Here is a 15,452-nt window from a genome sequence, read left to right on the forward strand (position 1 = left end):
TATGTGTTTTGTTTTCTGTCTTTAAAATTAGATACTTTCCTCGAATATCTGATAATGTTTGGCTGTCTGCTCAAATTTAAGAATGAGTAGTATGTTTCCTGGGCAGGGTGAAGTTTGCTAACTGTGCTTCACTGTAGGCCAGTCCTGTGGTTTGAGGAACCCCTGGCATTGGCATCATAGATTTCCCTTGGCTAGTGATTCCCAGGAAGAGACTTTTCTACTCTAGTGTCCTAGGGCATATCACTAGCTGCCTAGATTCTAGGAATTCAGGGAGAAGGCTCCAGGCTTCAACATCCAGTATGAAAACTTTCGTTTAATCCCCTGTTTTCAGTACAGTTTTTCCAGCCCACAGCTGTGCTGGAGCTTCCTAAGTCCCAAATGGAGGAGAGAGGTATGAGAGTCTTACAACTTCTAGACTCTCAACCATTTCCTCCAGTTCCAGGCATAATTCACTCCCTCCTCCATAAGCACCTGGAGCTTCAAACAACAACAACAAAACAGACATGAGCTTCATGGGATTCTGTGTTGTAAGTTGCGTCTCTTCTCAGCTTTCCCCATTGGAGGTACCTGGCTTCTGTATATTCTGTTGATTTTTTTCCTGTTTTCTTTGCTCTTGTGGATTTGTGCATTTGGGTGTGTGTTGTGGTTGCCCTTTAATATAGTTTTACTAGTATTTCTGGAAAGACAAAGTTAATGCATGGATTCACTTATGGCCCTTAGCTAGAAGTCTCTATTTTCTCTTAAACCCCTTCCAACTGAGTATTTGCTGCATCCATTTCACTGAAATGGCTCTTGTCCAGTCATCAGTGATCTCACATTGTTCCAGCCAATGGTCAGTATTCCGTCTTAGTTGACCATCAGCAGCTTTTGACATAGTTGATCCTCTCCCTTGAAACACTAAATAGGTATTTTATTTTGTTGTGAAGAGTATATACAAATATTTATTCCCGCAATGATATCATCTAATTTCATGATTTTTGCTACCATCTATACAGTAATGACTTGCAGATCTCCAACTACCTCTTTCTCTTTTAAATAGCATCCCAAAATTAACATATACAAAGTTAAATTCTTGATTTCTCCGTTCCAAACCTGTCCTTTCCTCAGTGGTCACCATCTCAGGAAACAACCATTTCTTCCTTCCAGTTGCTCAGGTCATAAACCTTAGAGTCATTCTTCTCTCTTTTGGAAATTTCACATCATATTTATCAGCAAATCCTAAGGGTTCTATCCACTAAATGTGTCCAGAATTGAATTATTTGTTATCGTTTCCATTGTTCCCACCCTCCTCTCTCATCTGGATCATTGCAACACCTTCTTAAATGCTCACTATGCTTCCGACCATGGACCTTGTGGAGTATTTTTCACTCAGTAGTCAGAATGTGCCTATTAAAACATTTTGATCATGTACCTCTTATGCTTCAGATTCTCAGGATGAAATAGAAAATTCTTACAATGGTGTATAAGGGGCTATACAGTCTGGTCCTTTCTATTCTTCTGACTTCATCTCTCATTACTTCCTCTCTCTCACTTTCTGCCAGCCAGACTGGCCTTCTTGCTGTCCTCTCCCAAGCAAGTTCCCACCTCAAGGCCTTTGCCCTTGTTTCTCCTGCTTGGAATATTTTTCTTTCAATATCTGCATAGCTCACACCTTCGCTTCTTTTTAGAGAGGCCTTTTCTTACTAATCTGAACAAAACAGTAAGAACTCACACTATTCATTTGTTTATTCGGTAAACTTTGCCTCTCCCCACTAGAATATAAACTCACAAGGGCAGAGACTTTGTTGTGTTCACTGTTTCATCCCAGTGCCTGGAATAGTGCTTGGCATATAATAAGTGCACAATAAGCATTTCTTGAATGAATGAATGAACTCTCAGTATTGACTATGAGTCTATTTGAATATCTTTTTTTACTGCGTAGGGCTCCTAGAGTTTCTTTTGGTTTCCTTCACGGACCTGTGTCTTATGAACTGCTGACTTGGCTTTTACAGGGCAGCCTAGCTAGGTTCTAAGATGTCAGTTGTCCATGTACCCAATATTTTACATCCTTTGACTGTTGGTTTCTTAGTAAGTTGGTGTGGAAACTTTTTCATCTAGAGCAGTCACTTGTATTAGCAGCTAAATTTTTGGTATTGGAGGGGAACAAAGGATAACATTTAGGAAAGAATGGTTCATTTATTCTTTTTAAGACTTTATTTTTAAGTAATGTCTATACCCAGTGTGGGGCTTGAACTTATAACCCCAAGATCAAGGGTTGCATGCCCGACAGACTAAGCAAGCCAGGTGCCCCAAGAATGGTTCATTTCTTACCAAACTTTTCCTTATCTTGAACATTTTCATTTATGGTTTTATGCCTAATGTAATATAGATTTTAACTTTTGAGTATTTTTTATTTTGATTGAAAGGTAATGAAAGCACACATAAGAAAAAAGCTGATTAATGTTCTTTATTTTTTATAACAGACTGACGTAAAGGAAAAACAGAAAAAACTTGTTGAACAATTAACTGGATTAATAAGTAGTTCACCTGGACCACCTACACGAAAATTGTTAGCTAAAAATCTGGCAGCCCTTTATAGCATTGGGGATACTTTTACTGTTTTTCAAACACTTGATAAATGTAATGATATTATCAGAAATAAAGATGACACTGCAGCCTACTTACCAACAAAACTGTAAGTACTTAATTTGACGTTTTGGTTTTTTTAGAGTAACTTATCTTAATAAGGGACTACTGATCATAAAGACCCCAAGGTCAATGGAACCTGAGGCATTCTGCTTGACAATGAAAGCTCTAAGTAGGTCTGGGGAAGGGTTTCTTTTTCAATACGTGTTTCATCACCCCTGGGACTTTTCAGTAAACTACAGAGAATTGGTGTGGTGTCTTCAATTTGCACAGAGATCTCTTGGTAAATTTGGATGGAGAGAATATTCTTGACTGAGATAGAAAGAAAAGTCAAGAATTTCTAAGTGATGGGATTAAGGCAGGAATGGGCAAACTAGCCCACAGGCCGAATCCAGCCTGCTGCCTATTTTGTAAATAAAGTTTTATTGGAATACAGACATATTCATTCGGGTGGTAGCTGCTCTCATGTTATAATGGCAGAATTGAATAGCTGAGACAGAGACCATTTTGCCTGCAAATTTGATGACCTCTAAATTAAGGGCTTACCCAACTCGTGGCTCGAACTTGTGGTTTGGGTCAAAGACAGACATTTTCAGAGCAAGCCTTAAGAATAATGGCAATGGGGTATGTCCTATGAAAGGGTCAAATAAGAAAATCAGCAGTTAGAGTACAGTGAGGAGTGTTGTCCGGGGTGGGGTGGGGAGGGGGAAATGACACCTAAATAAGCTTAGCTGTGGTGTGAGCGGAGAGCAGTGTCAGGAAGGCTTCTCAACAAAGCATCGGCCAAAGAAGATCAACAGCAGGGAAGGACACATGGAAATAGTCAAGTAAGTGGTTAGATGGGAAGAAGGGAAGGTGGATGTGATAGGCCAGGGATTGACAGACTTCATAAAAAAGAGCCAGGTAATAACTATTTTTGGCTTATAAGACCATATATACATTTCTGTTGCAACTACTCGCCTCTGCCCAAGACTGTATGTAAATAAACGAACATAGCTGTGTTCCAGGGAAACTGTATTTACAAAACCAGGTGGCAGGCTGGATAATGGGTCAGATTCGGCCTGCAGGCAGTAGTTTGCCAACCTGTTTTCTAGGCAAAGGAAACTTCTCATTGGAAACAGAAGTAGGTTCTTTATACTTTACAGAGCTTTTCAGAAAGATGCAAAGTAGAGGAGGGAACAAGTCATGAGGGGAAGATGAGAAGTTCAGTTCTGGGTGTGCTGACTTGCAGGACAGGAGGCAATATCCAAGGGACAGTGTGTATAGTCGGTAGTTGGAAGTCGTGGTCTGGATATCAGAGCTCTGAGTTGAGAACGTAGCTTTTGGCAACGCAGCTTTGGTATGGATAGTTACCTAGAAAGAGTTACTATTTGAGAACAGAGACTGGCCAGAGATACATCTCTAGAACACGATGCAAGGGGCCTGGGCCAGTTTAATAGCTTACAGAGGAAACAGGGACATTATTCTGAACCTGGGCACTGATTTTTAAGTCTGTTTTCAACTGCATAGGTATGTTGTGACTAGATTCTGTGTTGTTTGGGATAGATGTAGATCTCAAAAGTTTTGGAAGAGATTAGAGAGCACCAGTGCTTTCCAGTTTAATTTGGAATTTGAAACTAAACTTGGGTGGTTTAGTTCTCCACCACTTAGCAAATCCACACATGATTTTCTAGTTCTGCTTAAGTAGAATTTATTACATATTGCATATTATTCATATGTATTTCCAGTGGATTCATGGATTCTGTTTAGGAATTCCTGAATATTCTGGCATGTGACCTCAGTCATTTTTAGTTTTGTTATCAGCCTGGAGAGTATTGAAAAAAGTACAGGATTTAGAGTCAAACAGATGAAGGTTGATTCCATGATTCTGTTATTTATTACATATATGGTAGTGAAGTGAGCATATTTAATGTTTCTGCCTCAGTAACTTGCTCAGGACCCATAGGTATTAGGTGGCGGGTCCTAGGATTTAGACATAGATCTGCCAGACTTCAAAGCTTATGCTTGTCACATAAATGGTCAAGTCACAACACAGTAAATAACATAATTTTGTGAAAATGAATGGTTGACATGGAGTGTTATATATAATGAGAGAAGAGAAGGAATCGTTGTGGATTGACATAATTTGGGAAGTTTTCATGAAAGGAAAACTTCGTTTTTTTTCCAAAGGATGGGTAGGATTTCTTACATAAATATATTTCTTCTCTTGTATTCCTAACAATACAGTTCGATTAATGGTAGTATTTGTTGTGATTGTAATGAATAGGTAGGTAAACAAGGTGTTTTTGAAAGCTGAAAATTAAGGATTTGTAGCCAAAAGTGTCCTGCACAAATACAAACTGATTTCTGAAAATGAGAAAGGTATCATGAAAATTGTTTTATTAACCTGAACAGCGACCAGTGAAAGCATCACTTCTTACAGGGCTGCAGTGGCTTGTGTTGGAGCATTTTATGAAAAAATGGGGAGAATGTTAGGAAGTGCATTTCCAGAAACAGTGAATAATCTTTTGAAATCTCTGAAAAGTGCAGAGGTAAGTTTTACAACAAATATTATTTAAATGTTTTGCTTTTGGCAGGAGTTAGATGTCAGTTAAAAATATATGTTTGCCTTTTTTTCCTGTCACTGTGGTACTCCTAGTGCTTAGCAAGAAGGTAATTTAAGATTATTACTTGCAAAAAAATACATCGCTTGCCCCTTCTTTAATGTATATTACCTTATATTTCAGTGTGAAGGAAAAGAATGCTTTTCCTTGGCACCTGGGCAAAAATAGGTTTACTTATTATTTTTTATTTAGCCCTATGGATATTTTTGCATTGCCATTTTATTTGTCATAATTAATGTATTAGGCTCCAAGAGTTGCCCAGGGTAATGAATGACCATGGGGACTTCAACAGAAATTTGTTGTCTCACAGTTCTGGAAGATAAGATCCCAAATCAACATGTTTGGCAAGGCTATGCTTCTTCTGAAGACTTGTGAAGACTCCTTGCTTGCTTTCTTCCAGTGGTTGCTGGCAGTCCCTTGTTGTTCCTTGGTATTCCTTGATTTATAGACACATTTCTAATTTCTACTTCTGTTGTCACATAGTGTTCTCCCTCCGTACCTGTGTTCTGCATCCAAATTCTTCTTTTCTTATGAGGATGCCAATTATTGGAGTAGGGCCACTTCAATAGAGTATGACCTTGTTTTTATTTAATTTCATATGCAAAGTCCTTATTTCCACATCAAGTCGTCTGCACAGGTAATGGGGCTTAACACTTGAACTAATCTTTTCGGAGGACACTATTCAATCCACAGCAGCTGCTATTTAGTAAAAATAGTTCTATTTTGTGATGTCAGTTTCGTGTTACTTCTGAAAGTTCCTTATCAACTTGGTGTTGACTAAAACTGGACCAAGCCCTGGACTCTCACAGTCTAATTCCTTCATCTCGGAAAGGTAAAGATTTCTTGGACAACCCTTCTTCTGGGAATCATTTGTCCATTCATTTATTAAACAATGATTGAGGACATACTGTCAGGTAGTAAGCACATAAAGATGAACAAGATGTGGTCCCTGACCTCATCAAGTCTAGTGGAAGAGATCTGTGTTTGAATAAGTGTTAAGAGTATGACAACAGGAACTACAAAAAGATGAAGGTTTAGCATATCTCTGTGACACATTTTTTAAATGTGTTGGATGGTTTTTCTCTTAGAATGCCTATATTACTTAACTACTGTTTTGCTTAATCATTCACATTCTGAGGTTTTGGATCCTTGAGATACACTTATAGTGAAGTTTTTGAATTTGTTTTCATGTTCTCATTAAGCTGCACTTCAACATATTGTGGAAACATTAGAATATGTTTTCTAGTTGTAACCTAATTTCTCAGAAAGGTATTCCTTAATTGAAGTTAATAACTACTCTTACCTTTCAGGTACTTTCTAGGATACTTTATTTTATTTTGCTTTTCATTACTTACTGTTTACAATTTAAAGGTAAGACTATGAGACCAGGAAGCCCAGAAAACTGTTGTGTTTTGGTATGTTCTTGTTTAAACATGGAATTTGTTTTACAACAAAGTTTTCAGTTTGATTTATGTTCACTTCTAGTCTCAAGGGCGAAGTGAAATCCTAATGAGTCTACAGAAAGTTCTGAATGGACTGGGAGGTGCGGCAGCTTCCTCTCATCGTGATATTTACAAGAATGCCAGATCCCTCTTGACTGACCGGTCAATGGCTGTTAGGTGTGCAGTTGCCAAGGTTAGTGCTTGGCCACTTTATAATGCTGTTCCTTCTCCTGCTTGCTCTTTTTTTTTTTTTTTTAAGTTTTAAAATATGATAGTATGCTTATTGTCCCCATGGGTTAGTTTCATTTTATAAAATTATGTATAAATGGAATCATGTGGTATGTGCTCTCTCTCTCCCTCTCTTTTTTGGGGGGGGTGGTCTGGCTTCTTTCACTCAATGTAATTATTTTGAGATTCATCTATATTGTTACATATGTGTCAATAGTTTATTTTCTTTTCATTGCTTGGTAGTATTTCATTGTGTGGACGTACTACAGTTGGTTTATTCCTTTACCAGTTAGGGACATTAGAGTTGCTTCCAGTGTAGACTATTACAAAAAAAGCTATGAACATCTCTGTACAAATTTTTGTGTGAACATATGCATTCATTTTACCTGGGTAAATACCCAGGAGTGGAATAACTGGATCCTATGATAGATTTGTGTTTCACTTTTTAAAAAATTGCCAAACGATTTTCCAAAGTAATCATACCATTTTACATTTCCACCAGCAATGTATGAGATTTCTAATTCCTCCACATCTTCACCAACATTTGGTTAGTCATGCTTGTTCATTTTATCCATTCTTGTATATATGTACCCACATCTCATTGTGGCTTTAATTTCTATTTCCCTAATGACTAATGGTGAGCATATTTTTTTAATTAATTAATTATTTATTTATTTATTTTTACATGAAATTTACTGTCAAATTGGTTTCCATACAACACCCAGTGCTCATCCCAACAAGTGCCCTCCTCAGTGCCCATCACCCACTTTCCCCTCTCTCCCATCCCCCCCCCCCAACCCTCAGTTTATTCTCAGTTTTCAAGAGTCTCTTATGGTTTGGCTCCCTCCTCTCTAACTTTTTTTTTTCCTTCCCCTCCGCTATGGTCTTCTGTTAAGTTTCTCAGGATCCACATAAGAGTGAAAACATATGGTATCTGTCTTTCTCTGTATGACTTATTTCACTTAGCATAACACTCTCCACTTCCCTCCATGTTGCTACAAAAGGCCATATTTCATTCTTTCTCATTGCCAAGTAGTATTCCATTGTGTATATAAACCACAATTTCTTTATCCATTCATCAGTTGATGGACATTTAGGTTTTTTCCATAATTTGGCTATTGTTGAAAGTGCTGCTGTAAACATTGGCGTACAAGTGTCCCTATGCATCAGCACTCCTGCATCCCTTGGGTAAATTTCCTTTCCCTCTGAGATCATGAACACGACAGGGATGGCCACTCTCACTGCTGTTGTTTAACATAGTGTTGGAAGTTCTAGCATCAGCAATCAGACAACAAGAGAAAAACAAAGGCATCAAAATTGGCAAAGATGAAGTCAAGCTTTCACTTTTTGCAGATGGCATGATACTATACATGGAAAACCTGATAGACTTCACCAAAAGTCTGCTAGAACTGATACATGAATACAGCAAAGTTGCAGGATACAAAATCAATGTACAGAAATCAGTTGCATTCTTATACACTAATAATGAAGCAACAGAAAGACAAATAAAGAAACTGATCACATTCACAATTGCACCAAGAATCATAAAATACCTAGGAATAAACCTAACCAAAGATGTAAAAGATTTGTATGCTGAAAACTACAGAAAGCTTATGAAGGAAATTGAAGAAGATACAAAGAAATGGAAAAGCAATCCGTGCTCATGGATTGGAAAAAATATTGTTAAAATGTCAATACTACCCAAAGCAATCTACACATTCAGTGCAATCCCAATCAAAATTGCACCAGCATTCTTCTCAGAGCTAGAACAAGCAATCCTAAAATTTGTATGGAACCACAAAAGACCCGAATAGCCAAAGTAATATTGAAGAAGAAGACCAAAGTGGGAGGCATCACAATCCCAGATGTTAGCTTCTACTACAAAGCTGTAGTCATCAAGACAGCATGGTATTGGCACAAAAACAGACACATATTTTGATGTGTTTATTGCCATCCATACCTTCTTTGGTGAAGAATCTCTTCAAATCCTTTGCCCATTGTTTTATGGAGTTGTTTTCTTATTATTGAGTTTTGATAGTACTTTATAGTTTTTGTATGTATTCCTTTATCAGATACATGATTTGTAAATATTTTTTTTTCAGCTGTGGACTGTCTTTTCATTCTCTAAATAGTGGTTTTCTAAGAAGAGAAGTTTTGAATTTTGTCGAAGTCCAGTTTACCAATTTTTCTTATATAGACCATACTGCTGGTTTTGTATCTTAAGAAAACTTCCTAACTGAAAGTTTCTCTTATGTTTCCTTCTAGAAGTTTAATAGTTTTATACTTAGATATACACTCCATTTTGAGTTAATTTTTTAATATAGTGGAAGGTATGAATCGAAGTTCTTTCTTTTATGATCCATTTTGAGTTATTTTTTTAATATGGTACAAGGTATGAATCAAAGTTCTTTTTTTTCCTTTTTTTCTTTTTTGCACACGTATATTCACTTGTTCCACCACCATGTTGAAAACACTATCCTTTCTTCACCTAACTTGGATTTGAACCTTTGTTGAAAGTTGATTGTCCATATATGTATGGGTCTATTTTTGGACTCTTATGTTCTATTGATCTATTTTGATGTCAATAACACCGTCGTAATTACTGTACCTTCATAAGTCTTGAAACTAGGTAGTATTAACCTTCCAACTGTGTTCTTTTTCAAAATAGTATTCTAGGCTCTTTGCATTTTTTATGAATTTTAGAATTAGTTTATCAATTTGTAGAAAAATAACATGCTAGGATTCTGATTCATGCTGGTATTTTGCAATGAATCTATAGATCAATTTAGGAAGAGTTGGTATCTTTTTTCCTTTTTTTTTTTTCGTTTTCACATTTTTATTTAAATTCTGGTTAGTTAGCATATAGTGTAATATTGGTTTCAGGAGTAGAATTTAGTTATATATAACACCCAGTGCTCATCACAAGTACCCTCCTTAATACCCATTACCCATTTAGTCCATCCCCCCCACCTTCCTCCCTCAACCCTGTTTGTTCTCTATCACTGAGTCTCTTATGCTTTGCTTCCCTCTCTCTCCACCCCTTCCCCTTTGTTCATATGTTTTGTTTCTTAAATTCCACATATGGGTAAAATAATATGGTATTTATCTTTCTTTGACTTATTTCACTTAGTATAATATGCTCTAGCTCTATCCATATGATTGCAAATGACAAGATTTCATTCTTTTTGGCTGAGTAATATTCCATATATATGGGTGTATGTATATGTACACACACCCATATATATATATGTGTGTATATATATAACCACATGTTCTTTATCCATGGAAGAGTTGACATCTTAACAATATTAAATCTTCTAACCCTTGAATATGCTATATCTCTCCATTTATTTAGGTCTTCTTTGTTTTCTCTTAACACTTTGTGGAGTCTAGGTGTAGGTCGTGTACATCTTTTGTCAGATTTATTCTTAAGCATTTTATATTTTTGATGCTGTTTTAAATGATACTGATTTTTAAAATTTTAATTTCTAATTGTTCTTTGCTAACACAGAAATACAATTGGTTCTTATATATTGACCTTGTATCTGTCAGTGTTACTAAGTGACTTATAAGTTCTGTCAGCTCTTTTAATGGATTCTGTCAGATATTCTACATAGACAATCATGTTGTCTAAGAATAAAGACAGTTTTATTTGTTTTCCAACATGGGTGTCTTGCTCTGGCTAAATCCTTCAGTACAATGTTGAATTAAAAACATGAGAGCAAGGGGGCGCCTGGATGGCTCAGTTGGTTAAGTGTCTGACTTGGGCTCAGGTTGTGATCTCATGGTTTGTGAGTTCGAGCCCCACGTCGGTCTCCGTGCTGACAGCTCAGAGCCTGGAGCCTGCTTCGGATTCTGTGTCTTCCTCAATCTCTGCCCCTCCCCTGCTCACACTCTGTCTGTCTGTCTCTCTCTGTCTCAAAAATAAATAAAACATTGAAAACAAAAACGAAAACATGAGAGCAAAGATCCATGTGTTATTCCAGATCCTTAAGGAGAAAATATTCAGTACTTTGCCATTTAGTGTTAAGTGTTGGTTTTTCTTGATGACTTTTACCAAATTGAGGAAGTGCTCTTATATTCCTAGCTTGCTAAGAGGTTTTGGCAGGAATGGATGTTGGATTTTGTCAAATGTCTTTTGTTTTATACTTGATTACTTGTGTTGTTTTTGTTGTTGCTGTTTTCGAGTTAAACTTCTTACTTTAAGATAATTGTAGATTTACATGCAATTATAAGAAGTAATATAGAGAAGTTTTTATAAACTTTTACCCAGTTCCCTCCAATGGTAATATCTTGCAAAAATATAGTACAGTATTACAACTAGTTTAATACAGTGTTGACATTGACACAATCCATTGATCTTGTTTAGTTTTCCCAGTTTTACTTGTATACAAATTCAATTTTAAAAATAGATATTGGGCTGGGGCGCCTGGGTGGCTCAGTCGGTTAAGCGTCCGACTTCAGCTCAGGTCATGATCTCGCGGTCCGTGGGTTCGGGCCCCGCGTCAGGCTCTGGGCTGATGGCTCAGAGCCTGGAGCCCGCTTCCGATTCTGTGTCTCCCTCTCTCTCTGCCCCTCCCCCGTTCATGCTCTGTCTCTCTCTGTCTCAAAAATAAATAAACGTTAAAAAAAATAATAATAAAAATAGATATTGGGCTATTTAGGTTATATATTTCTTCTTCAGTGAGTTATCTGTCTCATTTAAGTTGTCAAATTTATTGGCATCAAGTTTATAATATTCTGTTTGTTCTTTTAATATATATTGAATCTGTAATGATGTGACCTTTTTCATTCCTGATTCTGGTGATTTGTGTCTTCTCCCTTTTTCCTTCATTTGTCTGGCTAGAGATTTGTCAAATTTATTGGTCATCACAAAGAAGCAGCTTTTGGTTTTATTTCTGTTTTTCTTTTCAGTTTTCTACTTTGGCTCTTTTATCTTATTATTCTCTTTTTTTCCCTGCTTACTTTGTGCTAAATTTGCTCTGCATCATCTAGTTTCTTAAGGGGAAGCTGAGGCTATTGATTTAAGACTTTTCTTCTTTCTAATATAAGAATTACTGTTAAATATGTTCTCCAAAGTACTGAAAACTCAAGGCAGTAAGCTGGGACAATTATAGGGTTAACTTTATTTTCCATCTCCTAAGGCTCACTGTGCTTCATTGCCTGATGTCCAGCGTCTTGAAAACTATTGTTTCATATATTTTAATTTAATTTTTTTAGTTATTTCAGGAGAAAGAGTAAATCTGATTCTTATTATATCTATGGAAGTGGAAGTTCTAGGATGTACTTTATTTTTTTTTTTTTCTCTTTTCTTTTTTTTTTAATTCCAGTGTCTACTAGAACTACAGAATGAAGCTGTGTTCATGTGGACTGCTGAACTGGAAAATATTGCCACTCTCTGCTTCAAGGCTTTGGAAAACTCAAATTATGGGGTTCGAGTGGCAGTGTCTAAACTCTTAGGAACAGTCATGGCTACAGCATTGATGCCAAAACAGGCAACAGGTATTGTTTGCCAGCCCCTAATGTAGATTATAACAGATACTTGAAGGTATATGGAATTCATCTAAGTGAGTTCTTTCTTAGAGGCAAGCCACTTTAAAGTTTTAAATTGTTGAGTATCTTTGTCTACTACCCAAATGGAATTTTTCTTGATATAGGCATTTTTTTATGGTTTTAACATACAAGATAATATATATCAAGTATACTGGATATATAAGCAAGTAAGATTTATGAAATGGTATTGTGTAATCGTCAAGGGACCAGAGTCTGGCACTTTATATGCTTTCTTTCAATCTCTGTGAGTAGACCCTTCTTATAGTACAGTATTTTTTTTTTTTGGTTTTTTTTTGTTTTGATGACTATTTTAAGCAAAATCAGAGGCATCATTGATTTGTCATGTGATTTGTGCTTTGCCTCACAGTTCCACAGAGATGCCTCAGTGAGGGAGGGTTGTGAGTAGATGCTCTGAGCCACCGTTTGCTACTGTCCCCACCCCTACTTCACCTTTATATAGTAGAAGGAGAATCAGATGTCATAGATTCAAGTCCAGGCTCTTATGTTAATTAGCTATGAAGCCCTCTGAGCTGTAGTCTCTTTATCTTCAATTATTTCAATTTGTGCAGTTAGATGATGATGACAGGTAACATTTACCAAGCTCTCTGTGCCAGGCACTGAATTAAGCATATAACAAAAGTGTTTTATTTAATCCTCACAAAAGCTCTGTGACTTATAAGTACTATTATTTATTTATTTACTTTTAAATGTTTATTTTTAGAGAGAGGGTGTGCACACATGCGGCCACATGGGAGGGGTAGGGGAGGGGGACAGAGGATATGAAACGGTCTCTGCTGACAGCAGAGAGCCCGATGCAGAGCTCCAACTCATGAACCTTGAACTCATGAATCGTGAGATCATGACCTGAGCCAAAACCAAAGTCGGATGCAACCAACTGAGCCACCCAGGCGGCCCTATAAGTACTGTTATTTTATAAACAAGGAAGTCGAGCGATTGTATTAATTTATATTCTGTTAAGTGTTAAGTGTCAGAACAAATTCAAACCCAGGCAGCCAGATTCCAAAGTTAACATACTTAATCATGAGCTTTATACCTCTCCTACAGACTTTTTGTGAGGATTATGTTTGCAGCTGTTTGTGAAAGGACTTTGTAAAATATGAAGCTCTGTATAAGGGAGGGCAAGTCAGCGGCAGTCCAGTGACATTTTAATTTATTGCTAACCATTGTGTAAAAAGCATGTACTTGACAAAGTTTCTTTGAGTCCACCTCAGCTGGGATTGAGGGCTGTGATCAATGAGGGCTGTGGGTGTGCTTTGTCCTTGTGTTACATATATCAAGGTTAACAGTATTATTAAGCTATTTTTGACATCAATTTATTGAATTACCTTTAATATCTAGTTCATTCCATTTCCTAGCATTTAGCTTCAAAGTTGAATTTATTTTTACAAGTACATTGTAAATGTAAAGACTGTAAGAGAACAAAAGGACCCTATCTCCTTTGTAGTAAAGAATCCTTGAAAATAATTCCTTGAATTTTAAGCTAGATTTGTAAGAAAGTGTTACTCAACTAATAGCAAGATATATTGCTTATGAATTTATTTTTCTTCCTGAAAGTAATGCGGCAGAATGTGAAGCGAGCGACATTTGATGAAGTCTTGGAACTCATGGCCACAGGATTTCTACGTGGAGGGTCAGGTTTTCTAAAGAGTGGTGGAGAAATGTTAAAAGTCGGAGGGTCTGTTAATCGTGAAGTGAGAGTTGGAGTCACACAGGTTTGTAATGTATACCTATAAAAGAATTCTGTTTGCATCGCTTATGAAATCTCATGGAACATTCTTACTAAGTAACAGTACACCCAAGTTTTTAACCCTGTCTGGTTTCTTTCAAAACATTTATTTTACCAAATGAATGAATTACATTCAGATTCCAAATTACTTATATGGAAAGATAGATTTTTAATGATGTGTAAATAAGCCTTTGTCTACTATATTTATATAAGTATCCAATAACATTTTCCCAAATTTTACTTGGCTGAAAATCAGATGTAAAATAATTCAGTTTTACTTGAAATTATATTCAAATAGCTTTAGGCATTTAGATGTTAACGTACTCCAGCTACCCTGTAGCCAACCATATTGGTTAATACTTTGATTGGATTATCATTAATGATTAATCACCAGTGTAATTATGAAATGAATCCTGACTTGGATTTATAATTTCAAAATAATAATTAACCAAATAAGGTATTATGGGTAATGATCCAAGAATAATTAATACATTATAAGATAAAATGTTCCTTTGTGATCTTAGTCAAAATCACTCCAGCTATACATTGTTCCTAAAACAAGTGTAAAATAATAGTAAGCCATTTTTATCTTACTATCATAAGCAACTATTTTCCAGGTCCATGTTTATTTAGGATGTGTGAGTTTTCTTAGTCCTGTAACCTTTTACCTTCCTCAGTATTAGGGTGAATTCAGCTATCCCTCCCCATTCTCTTTTTGTGTTTTTCATGAAGCTATTATCTTAAGGACAGTTTTTAATCCACCAGGTCTCAAGTTGTCAATTTTCTCAACTTTAATCTCAAATATAAGTTATTTTAGCTTTGCGCAGTGGCAGTATTGTAGCCAATGAGGTTTATCTGAGGCGTGATTATTGCTAATTGAAAACTTTTCTCAAATATAAGTTATTTTGCATACTGTCATCATGTATTTCTGTGTTTGCTTTGTCTGTTAATTTCAGTTCATTTATATAATTTAGCTGAAGTTGTATCTTTATTTATAGGCGTATGTCGTTTTTGTGACTACGTTGGGTGGTCAGTGGTTGGAGCGTAGCTTTGCTACATTCTTGTCTCACGTACTTGATCTGGTCTCCCATCCTCGGGCAACACAAACTCACGTAGAGGCTGTGTACTCAAGACGATGTGTCTCCTTTATCCTAAGAGCTACCGTGGGCAGTTTGCTAGGTGAAAAAGCCCAGATTGCAGCTGCCAAAGAAATATGCCAAGCTATTGGGAAACAGATGAAAGCAGTAGGTAAGA

The 15,452-nt window shown here is 36.5% G+C and overlaps 1 protein-coding gene and 1 pseudogene across 2 annotated transcripts in view; both read left to right on the top strand.

Moving 5' to 3' along the window:
- Nucleotides 1–15,452, top strand: part of HEATR5B (HEAT repeat containing 5B) — a 98,000-nt gene that overhangs the window by 1,661 nt on the left and 80,887 nt on the right. For both annotated transcript variants that reach the window (XM_015076720.3, XM_053201024.1), the window contains exons 3-8: nt 2,463–2,674; nt 5,048–5,156; nt 6,714–6,863; nt 12,229–12,400; nt 14,027–14,184; nt 15,197–15,446. In XM_015076720.3, coding sequence (XP_014932206.3) covers nt 2,463–2,674; nt 5,048–5,156; nt 6,714–6,863; nt 12,229–12,400; nt 14,027–14,184; nt 15,197–15,446 — 1,051 coding nt within the window. The remainder of the gene's footprint in view (nt 1–2,462; nt 2,675–5,047; nt 5,157–6,713; nt 6,864–12,228; nt 12,401–14,026; nt 14,185–15,196; nt 15,447–15,452) is intronic.
- LOC113592533 (uncharacterized) lies at nt 15,014–15,141 on the top strand (annotated as a pseudogene).

The sequence above is a fragment of the Acinonyx jubatus genome, chromosome A3 (genome assembly GCF_027475565.1).
Source record: "Acinonyx jubatus isolate Ajub_Pintada_27869175 chromosome A3, VMU_Ajub_asm_v1.0, whole genome shotgun sequence".
Taxonomy (NCBI): domain Eukaryota; kingdom Metazoa; phylum Chordata; class Mammalia; order Carnivora; family Felidae; genus Acinonyx; species Acinonyx jubatus.